The following is a 25,630-nucleotide window of genomic DNA, read 5'->3' on the forward strand; positions in this document are numbered from 1 at the left end:
ATGACCACCAGCCTAATGCTGAATCCTACACAGACGCTGCCTCACAGCAGCTTTTGGGATGGCCTCGTGTACTGGTACCCACCTGCCTATTCCAGCTGAAAGTAATTTTTCACTTTCTGCAGAGGCAGCCTGCTGATTTCCTGTCTCCATTACTACCCCAGGCTTCACCGTTGAAATAAGACTTCAAACATTTTTAGCAAAGCATTTATTATGCAAAGCGGTGAGGCTTTATTTAGCAAGCCAGTATAAATTAAAACCCTGGAGATCAGAGGGTTCCCGGTCCCTGGTCACAGGCACTTGAATTATACCATGAGGTTGCAATCCACTGACTGGTTCTCATGGTGTCACTGATGTGCTGTATGAGCGCTGCAGACCTGGGTGGTCTTGGTCTTCTCGCCATTCAAGAAGGAATGAACCAAGTTTCTGGAAGAAAGCAGGACTCACCCCCTTTTCACTCACCCCCTTGGCTTAGTTCATTGTCATGACATAGCCTGTTTCTGTGCCAGTCTGGGCACAAGTCATATGCACTCTAGGAGCGAGCATGTCCTCCGTGAAGGGAAGGCATCTTTCCATTCCTGGAGTGCCTGGCACAGTGGTTGGGAGATGCAGAAAGTATGCTTGATGGGAGGAGGTCCCTTGGCACCTGTGCTGGGGACCTTCCGAGCATGTTGCTTCCCTTCCTTCAGCCAACTCTGGCAGACACTTGCCTAGGCTCCCTCCCCCTGCCTTTCACCATGTGGCCTACTTAGAGGTTATCTTGACAGTGGGAAGGATGACAGCAGAAGCCAAATTTACAGCAGGAGCAAAGCAAGTCCACGCCAGTGGAACAATCCAAACGGTACCCAGGCCTTCTCTGGGGCTTTTACAAAGCAAACTGAACTCAGCTGTGATTAGAGGTGTGTTAGTGCCCCCCACCCCCGATCCCCTGGCTGGGACTTGGCTCTGCTGTGAGAAGGGCCTGCCATAAGACCAGAGAACCAGGCTGGGGTATGAGAGTGAGGGGGCTCCCCCTTTAAAGCATCCAGGGACGACATTCTGTGGACGGTACTTTGGAGCTGGAGAAGACAGATGTGACGGCTGGAAGCATCCTCTTCATCAAATGGTGGCTGTGAAATGAATGGACTCAGGTGGAAATGCTTTGTCCTTCACAATCCACATCATCAGGTCAGGCCGATGAGTGGGACGTTCCCTGGCTGTTAGCGAGGGGGCAGGGTCTGCATATGAAGGGCATCATAGGTGTCCTTGGTGGCAGCGCTGAGCCCCTGGTGAAAGCAAGTCACAAAAGAATGAACAGGAGTCCACAGGCACAAGTTTACTGGCTGTGGCTCAACCATGGATCCCACTGCCTTGGGCAGCCCAAGGTCCCCTCACGCCACAGGTGGGGAGTCTTGCCTGAGAATGCTGACAGATTCTTTGTCCTGCTACAAATGACTTGGAAGCAATTCTTTTCCAGTTTGATTCTCACCTCTTTCTCAACTTCTCAAATGCGAGGCCTGCAGTACCAGGGCACATCAGACTCCCCATCCAACCAAAGAAGAAGGCAGCTTACCCATGTCTCATACTGGGCTGGAAACTGGGAGGTGCCAGAGAATCTGCTACCTGAGCCCACCGAGAGTCTGGACCAGGCACAGGGAAAGTAGCAGATCCATGGCCTCGGTCCTCATCCAGGAATGTCTAGTCTCTGGCCAATGTGGTATATTTGGACAGGCAGGCAAGGCTAGCCCCAGTCTCGCTGGAAAGCCTCTCTCTGTTCCAGGGAAGGCAATGGGGCTTCCAGCAGCTGCCAGTTTGAATATCACTACACTAAGGTGAGCCCAGCAACAAGAAAGATGAAGCCACTGGGGGATCCCTTTTTAGAAAATTAGGTTCTCTGTACATAGTTTGCATAATTCGCACTAATTTACATAAACCAGGCACCTGATTATTACAATGACATTTCCCTTTTGAGAAGCTGCCTTTTTCTTCAATCTTTCCACCTACTCTCTTAGGTAGAGCTGAGCTAACACAGTGGACAAAGAAAACAATCACCTGTGTAGGGTCCTTTACCTATTTCTGCCTGCACCTCTGGGGGCTCCCCTCCCATCTTTTAGACAGCTGCTATTGTCTGCTATACCCAAATGGCATGGGGCTCCCACAGCCCTCTGGTTAAAGCCAAGTATCTGCCTCCACAACTGAGTCTCAACCCAGCTGTAGAGACATAATGGCCGCAGAGTGGCCTCCGGTCTGCTTGTGTGCCCTGAGTTGGCTCTCCCTGGCTGTTGACAAGGGCTGGGGCCACCAGCAAGCAAACCGTGGTAGCTTCAGCTTTACCCCATGTCAGAACAGTACTGCCGAGGGGCAGCAGCTCTCACCTGGTAAAGGCCATCGTGCCCCTTGCCTCTCCGCCTCTGTAAACGAGATTAGAACGGAAGGGAATCAGTAGCGGGAAGGGAATCAGTAGCGGGAAGGGAATCAGCAGCGGGAAGGGAATCAGTAGCGGCACTCTTGCTCAACTGCCCCCACTCAAGGAATCAGAAGGGACTATTTCCCAGCCAGCATTCTGCCCCCCCCACCCCCTGTACAGAAGGGTCCTTAGGTGCTGTGGGCTGCAGGAATATATCATAAGAACTCAGCTGGTTATGGCAAAGTCACTACCTGGAGGGATCAGGGAATTCCTCCAGAGGAAGCCAAATCCCAAGGAGTTTTTGGTGTTACTTGGCTTGTTATATATCAGCTGTCTTCTGTTATGAAAATCATGTGTGCCTTCATAGTTTTCCCAATTGACTTTCCCTAAGAAGGTCTAACAGTGTGGACTGACCACTCTCCGGACATACATAATCCAGGTATTTGGAGAACAGCTTCAGGAAAGGCTTTCTCTGGAATCAGATCTCTCCCTCAGCCACTTTCAAGGACTACAGGAAACACCACCCAGGTGGGCGCCCAACTTCCAAGGACTAACAATAACAGCCCACCCCACGTGCAAGTCTCCTGACTTAACATAAATTCCACAAGGAGACACCGCCCAGGTGGGTGCCCAACTTTCAAGGACCAACAGTGATAGCAGCCCACATCCAAGTCTCCTGACTTAACATAAATTCCAGAAGGGGACACCGCCTAGGTCAGATGGACATTAAGTAATAGCTTTACACAATTTAGCTCGGACCCTCCCTTCTTATACCGGGACTTCCAGGGCATGAGGTGGAGAAGAGAAAAGAGAATGGAAGAACAAGATGGGTAAGAACTTGAGAGGAACAAACCGAGATGGGGAAGAACTAGATTGAAGGACTAGAAGAGAGTACTAGAGGAACGAGATGGAAGATGAGGAAGCGCCAGATGGGGAGGTACTACTAGCTGGGTAAGAACAAGGTGAAAAGGACCTAGGTGAGGCAGAATTAAGACGAGAGAATTAAGATTGAACTTAGAGGGAGCAGTAGGTAAGTATAGAGAGAAATCAGGCAAGAAGGGAGCTGGGCACGAGAACAGAACTGAACAGAAGCTGTGTATAAGGGATGTTATGCCAGAGGAATTAAGGCAAGTGGACTATATGGAGCTCAGTGTGCTGAGTGAGATTCTATTTCCCGAAAATAGTCCTCGCCATTAGTAGTTCTCTCTCCTGAGCCCCTGGGATGTATAATATTAAGGCTGGTCCCACTAACATTATACAAGACTTAGGCCACTGGCCAGGCCTTTGCCTCTATAGAATAAGATGACACGTGGCTCAGATAGGTACCAACTCAGATCTTTGGCATCTGGGACATATCACTGGCTGCTTGGAATAAATGGTCCTCCGCACAGCTCCAACATCTTTTGCCATCAGAAAGGCTCACTGAGGATGACATCTAGAGAATAGTTGAGCTCTGATACAGTTAGCCCAAATTGTGTTCCTCCCAAGGGAAGTTGATATCCTCTCCAGGGAAGGCACTGACCACACATGCTGGCCGGTTGATTGCACAGGGTCCCCTGCTCAGAAGAACTCAAGGCTCCACCCTTGATACTTTGAGATTGTTATGAAACCACTAATGAACAAGGAAGGAGCCATACACTTGGATTCTCCCCTGGGACCCAGTGTCAGCACACAGCAAGCACACAACTGTGCTATGAACAGTGACTGCCTGAAAAGGTTCAGTCTGCTTCCAGCAAAGCTTGGCCGTGGATTTTAGATTTGCCCTTCAGCCCTGGTTGCATGTACTATCCAGTGGCACCTCCACGTATGTCATCTGTCACATGGACTTTTCTCAGTTGGATTAGGAATGGATGGGAGAGGAAGGCTGTGGCAGGAATGTCTGGAAGACCAGAAGGAACCCTCCTGGGCGTCACAGAAGGGCAGCACTCACCTCGCCTTTCATCCCAATCTCGCTGTAGGCCTCTGCCATCTTGTCTTTCTGCAGCGCCTGAAGGAAAAGAGATGTGTTTTCCTAACTGATATAGAGTGGGCCTTACCCCAGAAGCCTCTGGGTTCCCAAGCTGGCAGGCTCCAAGCCCTGGGCTTACAAACATTGTTGCCCACAACCAAGTCTACTGTGCTCCTCAGCCTGACTTCAGAATCTTCTCTGATCTACCTGTTCTATGCACTGAACAATTCCGGTTAGATGAAGAAAGATGAGACTTAGAGCCGTAAAACCTGGCAGGGAGACTGGACACCATAAGAGCTTAGGGAAACCTTGATTCATTTATTTGAACAAGTCATCGCTTCCCAGCCACAGACTGTGGATCAGCTGATTGCTGTGGGATACCACCAGTGAGGGGGACACCTTGGTGGCCTGATACTATAGCTTCACACCACAGTGCTGGCACGGACTTTGCATGGAGAGGAAGTGCTTGGAATTCTCTAGCCCCTGGGATCAGCATCCTCTCAGGCAAGCCAGCTCCTCATTCCTGCCCAGCCTAGCCTGCAGCTGCTACCCTGTTCCCCATCCACAGGCTCAGAGCCCATGGAACAATAACAACAACAACAACAAAAAGGTGTAGGGGGGGGGGGGCTGAGTTGTCGCTGTTGAGCTTAAAGGGATGTGTCAAAGCTACCAGCAGGTGACACATCACCATCCAGGGAAGGGCCAGCCTAGACAGAAAGACTGGCGATCTCAAGAGCATCAAGAGCAGCCCCTCCCCCAGCTCTCTAGGGTGAACTGTGAATTCTCTTATACTTACATTGTACACGCCTTCCTGGGGGTTCCTCCTCCTCTGCTGAGGATCAGAAAAGGGCAGAGATTAGATAGAGTCCAGGCTGGAAAGTGTAATCAACCCCATGCTGCCTTGTCCTGTGGCTCCGCTGTCAGTCTCCTCCACATTTCCCAGCCTCACTCAGGCCAACCTCAGGCCCTGGCAGCTCACACTTGGTTGTGCATACCTGCACACACATTTCACATTCCCACCTGGGCAGGCCCCAGAGTTGTCTGTGGATAATGGTCTTTTAGCCTCTTTGCAGATGTATTCCCATATGCACCATAAACCAAGACATGGGTGGGGTCACCTCATTCAGGGCCGAGCCAGCCAGTCAGTGCTGATCAGGTCCTACTGAGGTGTGGCCACAGAAAACTGTGGCCCCCTCCCTCATCGCCCTTCCCCCATACCCTCCTGGTCCTAAGGAGAAGAGCTGAGTTTGGAGGATGGAATAGGGGTTAGGGACTTTCCTACTTCCCACGTCCTCCAGCAATGCACACCCAGCACAGAACTCAGAGGACCTAGGTCAGGCCTGAGTGGATAGGGATGACCAAAAACATTGAGGACATTGGGTAGCTCTGAGCAGTACTGACCTTAACTTGGACTTTTGTCCTGAGCCCTGCTATTAAGAGGCCTCTAGTCCAACAGAGGAGTCATCTGGCCCTTCCCCTCCCTATAGGAATAGAGTCTACAAAGCCAAGAGGTCACAGGTGCCTGGAGCCTGATGTGGCCATGTTCTAAAAGGGTATTCAGAATCCAGGATTTCTTCTCCATGCCCTTGGCCCCTTCCCGGGTGCATCTTGACATCAGCGCTGTCCTATGGAGGCAGGTGATACTACCATGTGTACATCTTGGGTTGGCTAAGAAGCAGTAGAGGGGAGGTAGACAGAGCTTAGGGTGAAGCCTGTGGTGACATACTCATGTACAGGGCTTCTCAGGATGCAGAATGGAGCCAAGAAGAAAGGACGAGGGTGGCAGCTGGTGGGTCTTTGTCATCCAGGCCTTCTCCGTGTGACTGTGAGTCTAGTGCCCACTGTGCTGGCATGAGCAGCCCTCCCTCAGAGCCCACCCCCCCATCCTTACCTGTTTGCCCCCCACCTCAGGATCCCGAGCCCACTTCTTGTCCAAAACATCATATTCCTCTCTTCGTCCTAGATTGAGCTCCTAGAACAGGAGAAGGGACCTTCAGGAGAACGAAGCCACATCAGCCGAAACTGGGGTTTGGCCTCCCGCCTGGTGGCCCCACCAAAAGCAGCATGGGGAAGGTGAGGTACCTTGGTGGGAAAGGCACTTGACTCAGAGCCTCAGGATCTGAGTTTAACCCCCAGGGACCCACATGGTGAAAGGAGAGACGTCCTCTGACCTCTATGTGTGCACCATGTCTCACACACAGCACAATAAAAAGTAATAATTGTACATTTTATCTATGTTATGTGTATATGTGTGTGCCTGCTGTATGCCTGTATACTCCATGCCTACAGAAGCGGACTCAGATCCCCCAGAATTAGAGTTACAGGTGTTGAGAGCCACCATATGGGTGCTGGGGGAAAGCCTGGGTCCTCTGCAAGAGCACCAAGCACCCTTAACTGACTCTCCAGCTCCAGTAAATGTGATTTTGGGGAGGGAAAAAAAAGCATGAACAGAGGCAAGAGATGTGGTAGGAATGGCTTCATCCCCATGCCAGCACCTCAGAAAATATCTGCTCCCGGGATGGTGCATGGCAGGAATTCCAGAGCCACCCTGTGCTTTTCCTCCTGCTGAGCTGTCTAATGGGGTTCATAATAGCATTTTCATTAGCAAGTGAAACCAGGGCTCCCAGAGAGGAATCACTGGACCAAAGACCTACTGCATTTCTGTGTGAGCCTTCCCCTGTGCGGTGGCCTCTAACCTTTGCAAATTGCAGGTGGCTGGCAGCTCACTAGAAGCAGGGCTATACCACACATCTCATCATGTAAGCTCCTTGTCCTCACAGCAGCACTGTGGGCCAAGCATGATTACTACCCCAGTCTTAGGGTTCAGAAACTGAGGGACCACAGCTTGCCCCCAGTCACCGGGCTGATAGCTTTGGACCAGACAGACCTACAGCTGAGCCGAGTCCTAGGACAAGACTTTGCATGCAGGTCTGCAGAGTGGGAACTTACATTGTAGAGCTGGTTGGGGCCCTGTTGGTAGGAGGCAGCATCCACACTCCGGCTGAACTGCAATGGAGCAGAGAGAATCACAGCTCAGCACCATCTCCAAGAGGGCCAGAGGGCTGGCTACAGTGCTGAGCTGGGCAACAGCCCCTCAATGCTTGCTGACAGCGAACCACATGTGCCTTGCTGCTGGGGCTACCCCTTGCAGGGGCCCAAGGTGTGGCAGCTCCCTCTGAACTCAGTTGTCCTTTTCCTGCCTGCCTGGTGTCTACAACTTTAGTCTGGAGAGAACCTAATTATCCCAAGTAAAGGCCTTGGCCCTCACCCTGTGTGAAGAGGGCTCTCAGTCTGTGCCTGCTGGGAGCCAGGAGGAGCACCTTCCTGAGCACCCTCCTCCAGGGACTCCAGGACACTCAGGGTAGACAGCGGCATCATCACCAGAACCTTCCTGAGTGCTTCCTCACTGTCAGGAGCATGTGTCCCAGGCTCACCTAGCCACACGTGCCACCTAAGCTGAGAGGAACTGCAGAGCCGGAGCTCTGGAGAGAATCTTACAGATCAGCTAGGTATCATTTCCAACGAAGTCAATAAATAAGACTTTCTCACGTAAAATCTTATGTCAGAAAGGAAATGGGTTGTAGTGCTCTGAAGAGATCAGACTTCTGTCTGCCCCAGATGCATTCTTCCACAAAATCCATGGTTTCAGGCACCTGGTGAGGATGAAGGTGCTGTCCAACACTCTCATTGCAGATGGGGAAACTGAGGCTTGGAGAGAAAAGCCGATGTGGCCTTGATTAGCAGCTCAGTGGCAGACCCCAAGAAGAGGCCGCACATCTTCCACTTTCTTGTCCTTAACTGCCTGGCATAAGCCTTCTGTTTGCCAGCAGATGCTGTGGGACACTCTCACATCCAGCCTTGGCACAGATCCTCACTAACTGGCCTGGCATTAAGCTCATTGTCCTGCCCTGTCTGCTGTAGATGGACACCCCACCTTCTCAGCCCACCCACTGTGCACCCTTGGCTGTCCCCTGCCTTGCCCATGCACACCAAGCCCAGGCCTGAGACTCTGCAATGCCAAAGCCCCACCACACATCCTCCCCAAGATCCCAGGGAAACCCACCTTTGCTCTCAGGTACAGGGCTGTGATGATGACCCCATAGATGAAGAGTATTCCATCTAGCAGGTAGCAGAGTTTGGGATCCAGCAGACCAAAGCTCTGTGCCTCTGTGCCAAGAGATAAAACTGTTAGCTATGCTCAAGGTTACAGGAACACACACACCCCTACCCCAGGTGGACTTTATGACAGAGTGTAGCCAAAGAAATTATGACAAGGACACTAGATCCCATCCTCCTCCCTCACACAGACCACAGCCTGCAACCTCTCTCTCACACCCAATCTGAGGAACCCAGCGCGCAGTGGCTCGTGCAGCATCAGGGATAGCCAGAGAGCCTGGGAAGAATGGAGCGGGGTTGGCTTGGAGAAAGATGAAACTGTCCACCAGATTTCTGCTTTGGTGACATGGAAGCCCAGCTGTAACGAGACCTTGCATAAACTATGAACTCTAAGCTTCAGAAAGGTGCCTAGGTCTTGGTAACTAAGGTCCACCTACAGAGAGAGACCCAGGGGCTAAGAAAGGTGGGGCTCAGAGATTTAATGATCGAGTCAAGTCATCTCAGTTGTCATCTCATTCATTGTCAGTGAGGTCTAGGTGTAGTGGCACACACATCGGTAATCTCAGCACTGAAGAGGCCAGAGGATTGTGAGTTCGAGGCCAGCCTGGGCGATGTAATAAGTTCCAGGGAACCTACACTTCTCATCTCAGATCCTCAGTGTATTTAGCCACTGTCACTAACTCAGTGGGTTCCTGACTCCTCTCACCCTGCTGATGTTTGTCACTGCGCATGTGTGGTTAGCACTCTCGTTAGGTAAGAAGGGTTGGGGGGAGGCGTGAGGGAAAGGAAATGCGGCAGGCCGTTAAATAGAAGCCAGCATTCCTATTTGAAATATCACAGTGCAAGCAAGCAAAGCTTGACTGAGCTCCTTACTGGGTAAGTGTGCAGCGGTGTCAGGAAACCCTCACTCTGGCCCTGCCTGAGAACCACACAAGCAGAGGTCTCTGTGGCTTTCCAGCATGTCTCCAGAGGCAGGAGCGCCCTCTGGTGGCTGCTAGACAGCCATGTTGGGGCAGAGACAGTGGGTAAGGTGAAGAGGCGCTGTCATAAGCCTTAGCGTTGTAATTTGGGGCAAGGTATCCATCCTTTCAGCCGCCTCTGCTGTGAGACAGGTTGAAAGTCTTCAGCGTTTGTTCTGTGTTACGGTTTCGAGTGCAATCAGTAAGGCGCTGTCGGATCGCCGCCGCGGAAACACACTGAGAACTGCGGGTATGGAACACTGCCCACACATGCCATGGAAGCTGGTGACTTAACTCTCATTCACTGTCCCCATGCCTACCTCTCTGAAACCCTCCATCTTCAGCCTTTAACTCCAACTCTAGTCCAGGATCCCTCCTGGCCCCAGACAGAAGATGTCTTTGTCCCTGCTCAGAAACTGTTGATGACACAGACCCTTGAAAGAAGGCTGGAATTCTGTGCAGCCCCGTGAAAACCGTGCCTTTCCAGACCAAGCTGGAAAGAACTCGCCACCACCCTGTCCCTCCTCCAACTTCCCATGGATTCCAGGCTGGCCTTGAACTTACTGCGTAGCCAGGGACAACCTTGGAGTTGTAATGCTCCTGTCTCCACATCTGGAGTGCTGGGATTTACAGGTGTGCACCACCATGCTTGGTGGTTCAGGGGAATCACACCCAGGGCTTCATGCAAGGTAGGGAGACACCATACCTACTGAGTCACATCCCAGCCCATCCTGTCCTGTATGCCCCGTGCTCCATTAACATCGCAGATGCTTTCCTCTGCCCATCATGCCCACCTTTCTTCCCCTGGCTCTGCCTCTGGGCCACCACTGCCAGCTCTGCCCCACACCTGCAGACATCAGGCGCCTGTCCGACCATCTCAGTGCCCCAGGGACAAGTGATGAGAGATGGAAGTTGCAGAGCCTATATGCCCATATAGTTCTCTGGAAGTTCAAACTTCCCTTCTCAGGCTGTAAGCACTGGAGGCCAATGGCTGCATTTCATTTTGCTTCCTGCCCCACCCCCAACACCATGCCCAGGACGGGTAAATTTCCTACAGTTGAGAGGAGGGTGTGTTTCAATGATGGGCAGATGCTAGGCCCCAGCCCCAGGCCGCTCTAATAATGATCCAGGAGCCCCTAAGCCAGCCAGCCCCCCCCCCCCCCCAGAAAAGGCTTCAAAGCTGGAGTGACATTTTCTTTTAGGGCTGGAAAGATGTCAGTGGCGATTTACAGGGTGGTTGAGATTCATAGAGAGAGCCAGAAGAAAATCGCTCAGCTGCCTGCCGTGTGAAATGAGAACAGAAAAAAATACTGGACAGTAAATTTAGAACAAATAAGAAGAAATATCTCTTTGTGTTGTGCAGAGTCAGCACAGCAGGGGACAGGCGGAGAGTGGGGCGCCCTCCCACCCCCAAGGATGAGTAATAGGAACAAGGTTTCCTACTCTCTTTTTAAAGAGCAGTATAGTTTTATGGCCAGCCACAAAAGTGCTGTGTGTGGGGCTGGCAAGAAAGGGACCTAACCCTTTGTAGGGACCTGTCACTTTCTCCAGTGCTATAGTATGCGTACTAAGAGGGGTGGGCCTCGAGAATGTCATGATAGCCCAGAAAATCCCATACAAGACTCAGGACCTGTGTCAGTCACACAATTTATTAACTATTTGTTGGGCATTGGCTCCATGCCAAGGGCTGCAGAACTAGAAAGAGACTGGGTTGGGGGCAGGTGGCTTCCACTGTTTCGCCTGCCGCTCACTAGCTGTGTGGTCCTGGAAAGCAACCTCCCTTCTCTAGGCCTACAGCCCCCTGTCCATAAAGCGGGGTGGGGGCACTTTTATTTACCGTAAGGGCTGTGGTAAGGATGCTTCGGCAGGTGCAAATGGCAGGTTTTCTATTTCCTCTGTAAGGGCAATGGTGTCTGATATTTGGGCATTCACCCAGCAACAGTTCTTCACAACGCCACTTGTCATAGTCATTGTGTTATCGACCAGCTGTTTCCCTATCCCCTCCCACCCATGACCATCTCCTCCCCAGGGCCGCTTGTGTACCCTATTCACATCTCTCCTCCATCCCATGCCAGGCACAGCACCCCTGCTTCCCAGGAGGTATTTAGGGGACTGCCACTACTGCTGCTTTCCTGTACAATGGGAAAGCCATTTTATCTTCCGCTCCCACCCACACCCCAGATCCACAGTTCCCAAGCAAAATCCAGTGCCTGAGAGAAAACCCAGGGTTCTAGAGCCCAGACCTGTGAGCCTGCCTGCCTGTTAGAAGGGCTCCCTGGGCTCCCTGTACAGGTTGACTTAGCCAGCCTGGGCTAGGGCATGGGTAGGGAGACTTCAGTGCTGGCTGGGGAGACCCAGCACCCCTTGGAGCTGATACAGCCCAGAACATGAAGAGGGAAATTTGGCTTTCCATAGCTGTGCAGCCATACCATCTACACAAGAGAAAATTTCACCATTGGAGAAGAGAACCACATGCATGCTCTGTCCCTCTGCTCTGAGGCAGTGGCTGCACGCTCCTGGCTCTGAGCGCCTCAAGCCTCAGTTTCCCCACTGTATGAAGACAGTGCGATTACATAACCCCTGGTTGATGGAGGATCAGATAAAGCTATACTTACCAGGTGAAGGACCGATTTGTTCCTCATGATGCCAGCTCACACGGTCACTTCCATTTTACTTTAAGACCACAAGTAAAAGCTGGTGTCTCTGCCTTGCGGCAGGACACCTGGAATGGACCATGTGAGACACCCACTCGGTGAAGGCCCTCGGGGCAGCTAGAGACAGCTCAAGGAGTGTCTGTCAGAGTACCTGTCAGCTCAGATACTAATGTCCTCGGTCATTAGCAAGAGTGAGTCCAGCCATCCTGGAACACGCTGTAGTCACCCTCACAAGAGCCCTGGTTCAGGTGTCATGACATTGAGCATCAGCGGGAAGATTTGAAGCCCCAGAGGGCAGCCTGGGGAGACATGAGTCCTAGGGGAGTCTCCTTCCTCCCGTGGCATGTACTTGCATTGTGATGTCAGTGTCTCTCACCCGGATCGTGCTTCAGACAACAGGGATTAGGTTTCAATAAGCCTGGCCCTGTCATAGCTGCTGACACACCCTGCTGTGTCCTCACACCATACTCTTCTTGTAGCAAATCCGGTTGAGGAGCTGGGTATCTGCTCGACTGCCTCAAACCACTTGACCACAGCTTTTGCTGTTCAAATGACTTCCCCCTGTGTCTGATCGAGTCTGACTCTAAGAAAGAGTCCAGAAGGCAGGTAGGGGAAAAAAAAAAAAAAAAAAAAAGCTTTTGTTGGGCCCAGTTCACAGCTTGATAAACTGAGACCAGAAGGTTGAAGTAATTTCATCAGGAACACCTGCCAATTAATGGCAAAGCCGGAGTGATCCCTGACTTCCAGACACTTGGCCCTCTGTCAAGGATAATCTCGTCTTTAGTGCAGGCTCCAGAAATCCCACCCACCTGTGAATGCAGAGCCCTTACTTGGGACACTTAGTCACTGCAGTGTGTGGTGACCACGTCACTTGGTGCATTCCTCTTCAGCAAGTGCTGGAAAACCAGGCTGGTTCAATCTGGGTTTCCTCACCTGGTGCACCACTAGCCAGGAAATGTGAGGAAAGAGTGTAGGCCTGAGATAGATAGACTCTCAGAGACAAGGTTGGAGTCTCTTTCTCATTGGCTTAGTGTTTGAGAGCTTTCTTAACTCTGAGCTTCAACCCCTGCCTGCAAAGCTATTTAATGAGACTGATACTGCAGGGCAGGGCTGGCAAATGGGGCACAGTGGAGGGGGTCCCCGCACAGTGGAGAGGGTCCCCGCACAGTGGAGGGGGTCCCCGCACAGTGGAGGGGGTCCCCGCACAGTGGAGGGGGTCCCCGCACAGTGGAGAGAGTCCCCGCACAGTGGAGAGGGTCCCCGCACAGTGGAGAGGGTCCCTGCACAGTGGAGAGGGTCCCTGCACAGTGACGTGTGCCCACCCTGCAGGTCTCCAGCTGCGTCCTTGTCACACAGAGGCTCTGTAGGTACAAGCAGCAAAAAGAAGAGAGGACAAGTCCTCTCCTCCCCTTCATGCTAAGTTTGGGGACAGAAGCCGGGCAGACTCTCCAACACACAATGGTGAAACCTGGCTTTCGGGAGCATGTGAGGATAAAGTCAGGTCACCAGTGTGTGGAGGACCTGGCCCACAGAAGGCACTCTGTGTGGGGGCATTCAGAGGACTCCTGGCTTCACAGACCGACCATGATGAGACTCATACCATCTGTGCTGCTCTGCAGACTGTTTAGAAAACTCACTCTCCTTGCATGGTCTGGTGTAATGCTCAGAGCAATTTTGTACAATCCTGGCAGGTTCATAGTTGTGTTTTCACAGAAAAGAAGCAGGGCTCCCAAAGGTCACCCAGCTGGAAAGTCCCCGAGTGCACCTGGAGCAAGCTCCTTCTCACCCCACTTTGTCCCAGTACCTCAGGGGTTCCTTTCATCTGGATAGCTCCAGACCTTCCCAGGGACTTCTCTGACCAGTGCCTCTGGCCTCAGCTGGAATACATCTGGGGGTAAGAAACTCCTCACCCACCAAGCCCTGGAGGAGATCTCTAATTCTCAATCTTTCAAGTTCCACTCATGTCCAGCTTTTGTCCAGTTTGGAGGAAGTACTTCAGCATTCCAGGTAAAAACAAATCTTTGGAGGGGAGCCAATGTGAGACCAAGGCCTGGTTCTGCTATGTGACCATGGAACCATCCTAGGACCCTCCCAGGCTATGTGGTCCTTCAGACCTCATAAGTACTCAGTACAAAGGACTTAATGTCATCCACGATAATCAGATAGTTCACAGCCTAGGTAGCAACAGACACCTTCCTAGCACTGAAGCTTCCCCCCACCTTTGGAACCCTAGCTTGGGACCCAGGATCTTGCTCACATCCATCCCCACCCCCAGTCTCAGATTCAACTGACAATGACATTGTAGGTTAAGAATTCAGAAAACAGGAAGTCACATGTTCTCAGGAAGGCGGTGGCACCAGCGGTGGGGGGGGGGGGGACTGTGTAGGTAAGAGCACTGGACATGGTGCCAACCCTTCGACCACAACATGGGGGCACACAGGCTTTCCCACCAGGGTTGTAGCCTTTTACTTTCATTGCAACAGGAAATTTACAAACTAGACACATGGCATAGTGGTGACAGCTACTACCTGAAGATGGCTTCTGGGAGTAGAACCACAGGTGAGTTTTCTGCAGCCGTCACACTGACTGACTCTACAGCTGGGGAAACTGAGGCTCTGAGAGGTTTTGAAACACAACTTAGTGCTGCTCTTGGGGGTCTTGGGGGTCCTCAGGACTGAAGAGGAGGGTTCCAGAGCCCTTTCTCCTCCAAGGGTCAAGCCTGTGTAGCCTCTGTTGTCCCCTGGTTGTACTGAGGCCGAGAGGCACGCCGAGTTAGCTGTCCTACACAGATGCTACCAAAGGCCAGGACACACACTGGCCAAGTCCTCAGTGCCTGGCTTCCCTGGAGCTGCCCTGACCACCCTGACTTTCAAAGCAGCTCTCCGTAATTTACAAGGGCCACACAGTATATCATTGCCCACTGCAAGTTGCTCCAGCCTCCTCCCCCTGCCTCGGTGTCCGGATGCACACATTCCTGTCCCATTCTGACGCCCTTAACCTGGTCACAGCTATCTACAAACAACACATTCCCGGAGCCAAAGATTCCAAGTGGAGAAAGAGACTATTTTACTTCTTAGATTTAGAGTGATCGTGGGTTGTGTTTTTCCCTTTCTGTATTTTTATTTCCATTAAAGTTGGGGTTTGTGCAATATTTTTACATTTTTCCATGATTGTTTTTTCCTGTTTTCAAGTAAAATGAACTCATTATAGAAGTGCAGAAAGGTAAGAAAAACTATCAAACTCTCATGATTTTGTGTTCAAACACAGCCACTTATAACTACAATAGCAGCTTGCCTCCCAAAGATGTCCTCTGTTTATCACTTGCCATCACCCCGAATCAAAACATTTTTCCTGAAAAAAAGATTTTTGCTTTTCTTCAGTATGTACTCTTAACTTCTCATATGTTATACCATTTCATGTTTTATATAATCACACTTCATATTTCAGGTTACTTTATGGTTTTACTGAATACCTTTATTTTTGCATCTGGTTTTGTTTTGGTTTGGTTTGGTTTGGTTTGGTTTTGTGTGTGTGTGTGTGTGTGTGTGTGTGTGTGTGTGTGTGTGTGTGCATGCATATACTTAGGTCAAGTCAGACAGCAGCTTCCTGAGCTGGTTCTGTCTTTGTACTATGTGGGTTACAGGGATGAACACAAGTCATCAGCCTGGGCAACAGGTGCCTTTCTCTACCGAGCCAGCCCCCAAACACCCTCTTTAATGGCCTCCTGATAACCCTGTCACTATTCTACAGGTGGGATATATAAACATGCAAAACAGTGTCTATAGAGTCAGGTGTGATGGTACATTCCTCACATGAGAGGCAGAGGCAGGAAGGTCTCTGAGTTCGAGGCCAGCCAGGTCTACATATGAGCTTCAGGCTATCCAGGGCTATATAGTGAGACCCTGTCTCAACAAACAAACATACAAACAAACAAAAACTGCATATATAAAGAACAATCTATACATATGGTGTGCGTACCTCTACAGAGACAGAGGGAGACTCACTCCTTCCTCTTGATACCAGTTTGGGCATATGGCCGCTGACTGTCACGGTCACGGTCACACTAAACACCGGCTCCTCGCTTTCAGTCTAGAAATGCTCTTATCCTTGTGTTTCATTGGATGGTAACAGCTGGCTGGGGGAAACTGGCGGGCAGTCCTGATTTGCTCCACTGCACAAGAAAAGAGGCTGAAGGTCGCGGAGGTGAAGTGACCATCCTGTGGTCTGACAGCACACACACGTGTGGCAGAGCCTGACAGAGAGACCAGGTCTCCTCAGGCCTTTCTTCTTTCTCTCACAGCCATCAGCACATTAGACTACTTCAAAGAAATCCACTCAGGTCACAGATTCTATGTCAAAATGCTGAGCAGGATTTTGCCATTTCTCAGCGTGTACCTTATTCTCTATAAAAACTCTTGATATACAGAGGTGTGTTTACAAAAATGTTTACTGCATCATTATCTGCAGAAGGAAAAAAAAACGTGAAAATAACAAAAATGTCCACTGACCAGGAATCTGGTAAATTATGATATATTTATGTAGCAGTTTAAAATGCCACATAAGATGGGAGATGTAGCTCAGTGAGCAGACTGCTTGCTTAACATGCATGAAGTCCTAGGTTTAATGTACAACATGTGTAAGCCCAGCATGGAGAATTGAGGGACCAGGTGATCAGAAATTCAAAGCCAGATTAGGCTACAGGAGACTCTGTCTGGGGAGGGGGGGGGAATCACACTGACAGCAGAATTCTTCATCTTTGCTACTTTGGAAAGATCTCTAGAATAATTAGATTAACAATAAAAGAACAAAAAGCAAGCTCTAGAGTGGTATATATAGGATTTATAGATAAAGAGAGAAATATATAGGCTATGTATGTATGTGTGCATAAAAAACTGCATTTCTACCTAGATTCAGTCTTGTTTAGGATAGTGGAAATAAACAGTGGTGTGGTTGTGTGGCATTGTGAGTATTCCTGCTACTCTGTCACGCTTACAAATGTTAAAGACCGGGCGGACACAGCTCTGTAGTAGAGTACTTTCCTAGTGTGGGCAGGGCCCTGTGTAAACCCCAGCGCTGCATCTTCCCCTCAATACATACGATTTACCATAATAATGAAGCTAAAATAAATATATGCTGAGATGGACTATACATGCATACACTCAGAGATAATCAAAGGTAGTAAGGGAGACAGCTCGGAAGGTAAGCGCTTGCCTTGGGTTGGGGGAGCAGGAGGCAGATGGATCCCAGGAGCTCCCTGAGCCACATCAGTGACCCTAGGCTTAGTGAAGGGGGCTACTTCAAAAAGCAAGATGACATCGGCCTCTGCAGTGCACACACAAGAACAGGTGTATACCACACACAACATTTTTAATTATGTACACTTGTACGTGAATAGAGAAACACCGAGTGCCGGCCACTGTTGCTGTTTTCCAAAGCTGTAGAAATGAGACCTGTTCACTGTACAAGCCCCCAACACACACTTAAGTACCAGTGGGGCCCGGCAGGTGAACTAAGAACCAGTTCTTTAGATCCACGAGTACCCTCAGCGGGTCCCATCCTAGCCAGGAGACTATACTTGGACCCTCCCCAGGTTTCTGGGCCTCAGGAGTTAAGGCTCCTGGGTTACCCAAGAGAATCCATGGGGACAAAGGAACCAAGAAGTCTGCACCTTGTCACTGTCTTCCTGGAGCTGATCTTGGTGGCCCAGTTGTTTAGGGCACTGGGTGGGGAGAGGTTTTACGGCACCCTCAGCCTGCTTGCGGGGCGGGGCTGTCGGTGGCCCCGCGGGGACCCCCTCAGGCTGCAGGCTTTGGTGTTGGCAGCACACAGCACACGGATGAATCAGGCTGTGGGTGTGTCACCCCGCCTCACCTGGATTGGAGGCTGGGGGGCGGCGTGCCGTCCTGATTTTAGAGCAAACTTGGACTGTAAAGAGGGGTCCGCTCACAGCCTGGCCTGGGGTCACCTGCGGTGCAACGTCCTGCGGAAACACTTGCAATCACGCGCTGCTGGGCTTTTCTCTCCAACCCCACCCAGAGCCCTGGCGTGAGGGAATGCGGCCCGAAAGGTGAAGGGCAGCGAGCAGGGGGTGGGGGTGGGTGGGGGGGAAGCACAGCAGGCTTCAGGCCGCCGCTGCCCCCATGCACCGCGACTGTCCCGCCGGCGGCAGCGGCGGCGGCGGCGCGGTTCCCGAGCGGCACCCCTCCCCCCACTGGCCCGCAGCTGGCTCCCTGCTCGAGGTTTCCTGTCGAGCGACACCATCCTGGGCCGGGTTATCGCCGGTGATCTCCCATCTGAACCGCTCACACTCCGCCACGGCCGCCCCCACTTGCGGTCCCTTTCCCCAGAACCGCACCGCCCCCGGACCCTTTGCAGAGCCGCCGGCCCCGAGAGAGAGCGCTCTGGGGGGCAGCTGGGGGCTGCTTCCTGACGTCGGAGGGCTGCCCGGGCTCCTCCCGCCCTGAAAGTCAAGGAAAGGGCCAGACCCAGGAGCCTTTCTGGGTTGGGGACAGTGACCAGAGTAAGGCCAGCCCACGCCGACGCCTGTCCACGGTGGCATGGGGCGGGGGGGGGTAGGGGGGGGGGGTTGAGGGGCGGGGAGGGGCAGGATCCTCCGCTCCAAGCCCCGCGGGCCGAAACTGGCAGGTGGGGGTTGGTCCCCGCCCCAAAGTACCCTCCACCTCCCTCTCAGAGAGAGCGGAGGTGGGGGGAAGCAGAAGGGCTCTCTGCTCTCACACAGGGGGACTCCAAATGTCGTCAAAACTACCACTCAGACTGGAGAGCTGCTTTCATTTCGCAGCGCCGTCAGCTCGGAGCTCCAGGGCTTTCCTGGTTCTCATACCCAGCAGGTGGAGAAACGCCGATTTTATTCGCCCCATCATGGGACATTCGGATGTGGCTACAAGCTAGAATATATCCAGGGCTGTGTGGCCTCCGATTCCCGGCAGGAGCGAAGGGATAGGCACAGAAGAGACGGTGGTTACCGGCCTATGCTGGCATTCTCTGAGTTGAGCTAACCAGTTCTCATAAGAAAGCACTCAAGAAAAGTACAGATGCACACATTTTCTCTCATAAGGGGAAATATATATATCCCTAGATATCCATATATATATATGGGGGTAAGCTAGCTCCAGGGTGTGTGGAGGGGATTGTTCACTCTGTTTGCCTTCGAGCAAGTCAGCAAAAGGGTTGCAAAATCTGGTTGAAGTCCTGTAAAAGGAATCATTTGAGCCTCCAGGGTGGAGTGTTTAAGACTGTTCTCCGGTGTCCGCATGCCTAATACTCCTTGGGAAACACTGCCTTCTGGGGTCGGTAATCTGGAAATGTCTATAAATATAAATATATCCATTCCCTTAGCATTTGCCAACATATCACTCTCCAAGGGAAGGCAGCCTCAGTAGTCTCTCAATAGGAATTCAAGCCACAGTGTGTCTCTTTGTTGTCGAAACTCCCAAGAGAACTGACTTGGGCATTGTACTGGTATCTTGTGTTCATCACTCACATTTTGTCCTGTCAATGTGGACACCGTGTAGTGCATACCTTTCTTTAAAACACACAAAGAGTCCGAAAATGTTCTGTTCTCCCAGCCCTGCTCTCTCATGAAGTCATTCTCTGAGGAGGAGCTGGGAGGCGGCTAGTGACTTCCCCGGGAGACCTCCCACCCACCTGTGTCTTGGGGGATTCTGAAACAGGTGCAAGATGCCAGCCTGCTTAGGGGCAGGAGTGGTGTCGTCAGCCCTGCAGGCAGCCAGCCACTCTGGACAATTTAGAAACTCAACAGACTGCTGGGCTGAGAGGTGGGGTGAAGTGGGGTGGGAAACCTCAGTCTGGAGCATATTTCCAGTCTTCCTTCCACAATTTGTCAGAGAGAACAAATCTAAACCCCCTGCAGACCAGAATGACAGTGAAGGAGAAAAGATTGAAAAAAAAAAAAAATACTGCAACCAAAATGAAGTTGGAATCTTTCCCCTGCCTAGACCTGATTTAAGATGGACTAGGAGCAAACTGAAACTCCTCTAGTCAGCCTGGAAGGAGAGCCCGCTGTGAGGTGAAGTCAAGAGAGCACACAGCAGTGCTCTGGAGTGCTGCAGAATGCTCACCTCCCAGATACTGCCTATGCCCTCCACCTGAGCCTTTTCAAGCCTTTCTCAGCTTTCCAGTTCCATGGAGGCTTCCTCCTCCAGGAGCTCCAGCCCACACCAACCTCAGCCATAGTCTTGTTTTGTTCTGTTTTATTTTTCCGTGCAAAGAGCACACTTTATTCTGGGCTGTTCTTTCCTAGTCAATGAATTCCATGTTGCCTCAGGACAAACACCGAGGTTTCTAGTTCTTTCTTCTCTACTTGGTGAGAAGCCCAGTTTTAGGCAGCCCCCTCCCACCTCATTAATAACATAATTGCTTGGATAATTAGGAGACTCATTGGTTAAAGGTCGTTAGTGCTATAAAATAAATGAATCTTGTGGCTTACATTTCAAGAAGCCTGTATGTGAGATTTGAAAGAAACCTGTCCCCCGACCCTCACTGCCCCCCACCCTCACCACCACCCTGTGAGAGCTTTGACCAACGCTAACACCCAACCTGTGGTGTGAGACCTTTACAAAGTTATTTCCCCTGGGGTTCTTTGCCTCTTAAATACGTTGTTAACAAAGTAACTTCTCTGGTTCTGTCCCGCTGGGTCCGCTCTGGGATCCAGGGTTCAAAGCTAGCCATCAAGAGAAAAACTGCTCGTGAGGGCCTCATGAAGCGGTTACAAAGTGTCAGCTTCCCAAACTGCCCTTCACCATCCCTTTGATCCGGAAGTTGCTGGCCTTGAGAGGAAGCTTGACAGTCTGAGCTTGTATACTACAGCCCCAAGGAAGGTTGACCACTCACTCTTGTTTTCCTGGGTCAGGCCCAGGCTGTGATCAGGCCTCTCTGCCTTGCGTTTGATACAGATCTAGGTCCTATTAGGGCAGGAGTACCCTGGATCAGCAAAACACGATCAGAAAACATCTGGAAGGGGCTGCCAGCCTTCTAGGAAGGCCGGCCAAGCTCTCTCCTTTCAACACTCAGCACAAATGCTCCCCTCTTAGCACATTTCTGTGCTGTGTTCAAGCAGAGTGGCTTCCAGTGGGTTCTAATCTACAGGGTGACCTGAAAGTCAGAAATCAGGGGGACATTTACAGTTAAACAGGATGTCGGTGTAGCTGCCTGGCCACTGTGCCTGGAGTCCCAGCAATTAAGGTGCCGAGGCAGGAAGATGGTCACTTGTGTCCTGCAGTCAAGACTGGCCTGGCCAACATAGTGAGAGCCAAGCTCAAAACAAAACATACAAGATTATTTACAAGTAATATATTCAAACTTGAATTGCAGGAACATATAACTGCTGGTCTTTTCAAAACAAGTTAAAAAACAAAACAATCCATCCATACACTACCTCTCCTGCATGTCCAGTTCTTTAGGATGCCTGTATTTCTTGTAATTTTTTTTTTTTCATATTAACAATTGTCCTAAGAAAGTGTCTAGAGGTTGGAGGGAAACACATTGGGCCTGTTATTCAAACCTTAGCTAAAGTAGTCCTATTCATGGGTTTTCAACTCTGAAGGTTGGGTCTCCTGTGTGCCCAGCTCCATTTTCAAAGTAAGTTTGGTCATATTTTATTTTTCTGATTCTCCACTGTTTTGAGCCCATTTTTACTAATTATTTGATGAGAACTCTCCCCTTGTTAAAAACAAAACAAAACAAAAAAACCCTGAGAACTCTTGCAAGGCGGGAGACCTTCCCTTTCCATCACTCACTAGCCACAGCAGGAGGCCACAGTAGTGTAATACTGTCAATGGAGGCCGACGGTTTGCACCTCTATCCTTGCCTTCCGGCAGAGCCTAAAGTGACCACCTCCCACCCTTCCTGAGCTATCAGATCTCTGTGCCTAGTCTCCTAAAATGTTTGACTCGAATAAGAGAAATGCGGCCTCAGAAGACACTGCCCTGCCCGGTGCCCAGCAAGGCGTAGAACAGAGACCCTACATTTCCTCTAATCCTGCCTCCTGTGACTGCTTTCTGAGTTCTGGAGCTGGCTGCTTCGCTGAGGGGACAGGGCATTTGCATTTCCCAGCCTTGGGATGCTAGAATGAAGCCGCCAGAGCCCTGCGACATCACAGTCCTTTCTTGGAGGTGTGTTTGTTTGTCAGTTTGGCAACCCTTGGGTGCCCAGCCCACGCCCGCCTAACACTCGCCTATGACGTACTTCGCGTGGATCAAAGGCCCCCAAAGCCCGCGGCGCCTGCAGCTGCCAAGCTGAAGACTCGCGGGGAGCCGAATGCTACGGGTATGGGAGGTGGTGGGCGGAGAGCCCGCTTTTGTGGCTGCTCTGTCCCTGGGAAGGAGTGCACCCTGCTGGCCGCCACACCCAGCCTGGCCGCCCCGTGCTCTGCGTGGGATGCCAGGGTAGCCTAGGACAAGCTAAGCTGCTCAACCCGTGGTGTTCTCCGGTTGCTGCGGAATTTGAGAGTCCAAGACGTCTCACCAGGGTGGCCAGGAACCCATGAGAGCCACAGGATGCACCTTAGAACTACTTCTGTTGACTCTAAACCTCTGATGATACGTGTACACCAAAGAAAGACCAGGGGGAAATACAGCAAACCTTAACAGTGTTTTCAAGTCTGGTTTGTGAAATTATGGGTTATCTGGTTAGTCTTTGTGTCTCTTATTCACCCAGCTTCTACAATGCATACAAATACATAATTTTGAAAGGAGAGAAAAATGGTCAAGGTACACTTCTACAGCTTTCATCAACCAGACCTCCTTCTACCAACCTCCAGCCCTACCAGTTCTCAGCTGCACTTTAGGTCTGTCTGCGAATAGCTAAATTGCACTACATTTGCACACGTGTATACACATGGGGGAGGGACAGTTGATGGGGTACTGAAGTTAAAGGTTGGTTCTGATCAATTTGCCCACTAATACAAGGGGCTGAATCATTAGTAGGGTAAAGTTCCAAGGGTCTGGAAGGCCCAGGCAGGCTGGTCAAATACCCAACCTACATAGAAGCCAGGTCCTCTGGCCACAGGGTTCTCTTCATGCCCAGGAGACTAAAGGAAGTGTGTCTTTGTTACTTCTGCACAGCCTGGCATTCTCTTCTCACATCCCAGGACAAGCTTTAGGTCCAGTGTGAGGCTGCTCTGAAGTCCCCAGTCAGCATTTGTGGGAGTTCCTCCCCAATGCAGCATGAGGCAGAAGAGGCAGCCTCAGCTGGGGAGGCAGCCCTTGTGTGTCAGCCCCTGATAGCTTGGAGTACAGTCTCTGCTCTAGACTCCTTGGTACTGAGAAGGCACGCAAGCTGCTTCCTAGCGTAGATTTTGCTAATGATGTCAGGAGAATGGACCAGCCAGGGAAAGAGGCCATCTGATTCCCCACCTCTGGTAAAGGTCTGTCTTTCCTTACTGTGTGGCAGGAATCTTAAAGAGTCTTATTAATAAAATCAAATCTGAGCCAGGTATTGGGATGAATGCTGGTGAGGTGGCTGTGGCTTGTTCTGCTTCTCTAATCTTCCAGCATTCACCCCAATACCTGAGGAAACAGGATCAGCTGAGAAATCAAATATAGATATGAGATAGATATTAATCTACTCTGAGAAAAAAGATAAAGAATAATAGGATAAATGGGTAGATCACTGAATCTACTGTAAAAAGAAAAAGGGGAAAATATAAAAATGACAAAAGGTAGATTACTGAATCTATTATGAAAAGAAAAAATACTTTTAAAAAGGAACTACTTGTTTTAAATAGGTTAAGTAATGAAAATTTTTATCTGAGTTTGTCAAATGTTAATGGACTAGACATTGTTAATGTAATTCTTGACTGTATGTATTGTACATACTTATTGGATAGTTTTTCTTGTATTATAAGCTTTTTTGCATTTTAGACAAAAAAGGGGAAATGTGGTGGTATTGTGTTCCCCAAAATATTGTGCACCCTAATAAATTTATCTGGGGTCAGAGAACAGACAGCCACTAGATAGAGAGGCTAGAAAATGGTGGCACTCACGCCTTTAATCCTAGCATTCCAGAGACGGAAATCCCTCTGGATCTCTGTGAGTTCAAGGCCACACTGGAAACAGCCAGGCGTGGTGACATTTGCCTTTAATCCCAAAAAGTGAGCCTTTAATCACAGGGAGTGATGGCAAAAACAGAAAGGTATATAAGGCATGAAGACCAGAAACTAGAAGCTGGTTAAGCTTTTAGGCTTTTAGCAGCAGTTCAGCTAAGAGCCATTGGCATGAGGACTCAGAGGCTTCCAGTCTGAGGAAATAGGATCAGCTGAGGAATTGGCGAGGTGAGGTGGCTGTGGCTTGTTCTGTCTCTCTGATCTTCCAGTATTCACCCCAATACCTGGCTCGGATTTGATTTTATTAATAAGACTCTTTAAGATTCCTGCTACATTACTGTGGGGCTGCTACCTTTCTAGGTGCCTTTCTTCTCCTGGGTCATCTTGGGCCATATTTTTTTTTTCTCTAGATTGTCTCTCTGTTGTCTCCTCTTTGCATTTCCCTCCATCTCCTTTTTTCCTCCACCAGCTACTCTTGCTCCTTTAATTCTGTTTGATGAAATGGCCACAGCTGGAGGGGACATGGCTGGACCACCTTGGCAAGCCTTCATGGCATCTTTGAGCAACTTCTTATGTGAGGTCCATTTTACTGTTTGGCATAGAAAGTTATACTAGCTGCGGGAATCATCCAGGAATCATGCAGAGAGTCTGCAATGTGACCAGTGACTTGGGTCCAGCAAAGCTTTACTTACTCCTCTGCCAGGCCAGGGGGAGGCAGCAAACTCAGAAGCCATAGGTACATTCCCTGCCCTTGAAAATGCACATACGAGGCTGTTCCCAATTAGTCTCATTCTGCCTCCAATCTGACTTCAAATGCCCAAAGCCCCTCAGAATGGAGTAGCAGAGACCTATGGAAATTATTTAAAAAGATATATATACATGTTTAAAAACTACTTGGCATTTTTAGTATCCAGGATTTATGAATTGTTTCTCTTTTCTCTTGACCCCTAGTTAGTTGGAGCCTGAACTGATTTGTGAACATAAAATGTGAAGAGTCTGTATTTTAGGAACCAAAATAGAACTTTTAGCAATTTTAAAAGAACAGATCTCATCAAAATGACCATTTACGGAGCTGGAGAGATGGCTCAGCGGTTAAGAGAACTGGCTGCTCTTGTGGAGGACCTAGGTTCGATTCCCAGCATCCACATGGTGGCTCACAACCATGTTACTCCAGTCGCAGGGAATCCAATGGCCCCTTCTGGCCTCCTGTGGCACTCCATGAATGTGGTTCACAGACATGCATACTGGCAAAATACCCATACACATAAAATAAATTAATTTTAAACAAAAGACTGTTTAGAATTGGATCCAGATCTACATAAGGTTATTCCCTAAATCCATTCAATTGATAGAAATGACCACTCACTGCCTGTTTAAAATCAGTAATTTACCTTTAATCGGGAGACAGAAGCAGGCAGATCTCTGTGAGTTCGAGGCCAGCCTGGCCTATAAATAGAGTTCCAGGACAGCTAGGACTGTTACACAGAG

General features: G+C 50.3%; 1 protein-coding gene across 1 annotated transcript in view; it reads right to left on the reverse strand.

Annotated features, from left to right (window-relative positions):
• Window positions 1-298: 298 nt before the first annotated feature.
• Window positions 299-25,630, reverse strand: part of Cd247 (CD247 molecule) — a 76,259-nt gene continuing 50,927 nt past the window's right edge. The window contains exons 2-8 of the mRNA XM_036202404.1: window positions 8,395-8,498; window positions 7,281-7,337; window positions 6,223-6,303; window positions 5,128-5,163; window positions 4,314-4,370; window positions 2,352-2,387; window positions 299-1,262 (exon numbers count right to left, since the gene is read on the reverse strand). Coding sequence (XP_036058297.1) covers window positions 1,197-1,262; window positions 2,352-2,387; window positions 4,314-4,370; window positions 5,128-5,163; window positions 6,223-6,303; window positions 7,281-7,337; window positions 8,395-8,498 — 437 coding nt within the window. The 3' untranslated portion in view covers window positions 299-1,196. The remainder of the gene's footprint in view (window positions 1,263-2,351; window positions 2,388-4,313; window positions 4,371-5,127; window positions 5,164-6,222; window positions 6,304-7,280; window positions 7,338-8,394; window positions 8,499-25,630) is intronic.

This window comes from Onychomys torridus, chromosome 11 (assembly GCF_903995425.1).
Source record: "Onychomys torridus chromosome 11, mOncTor1.1, whole genome shotgun sequence".
In the NCBI taxonomy this organism is placed as follows: domain Eukaryota; kingdom Metazoa; phylum Chordata; class Mammalia; order Rodentia; family Cricetidae; genus Onychomys; species Onychomys torridus.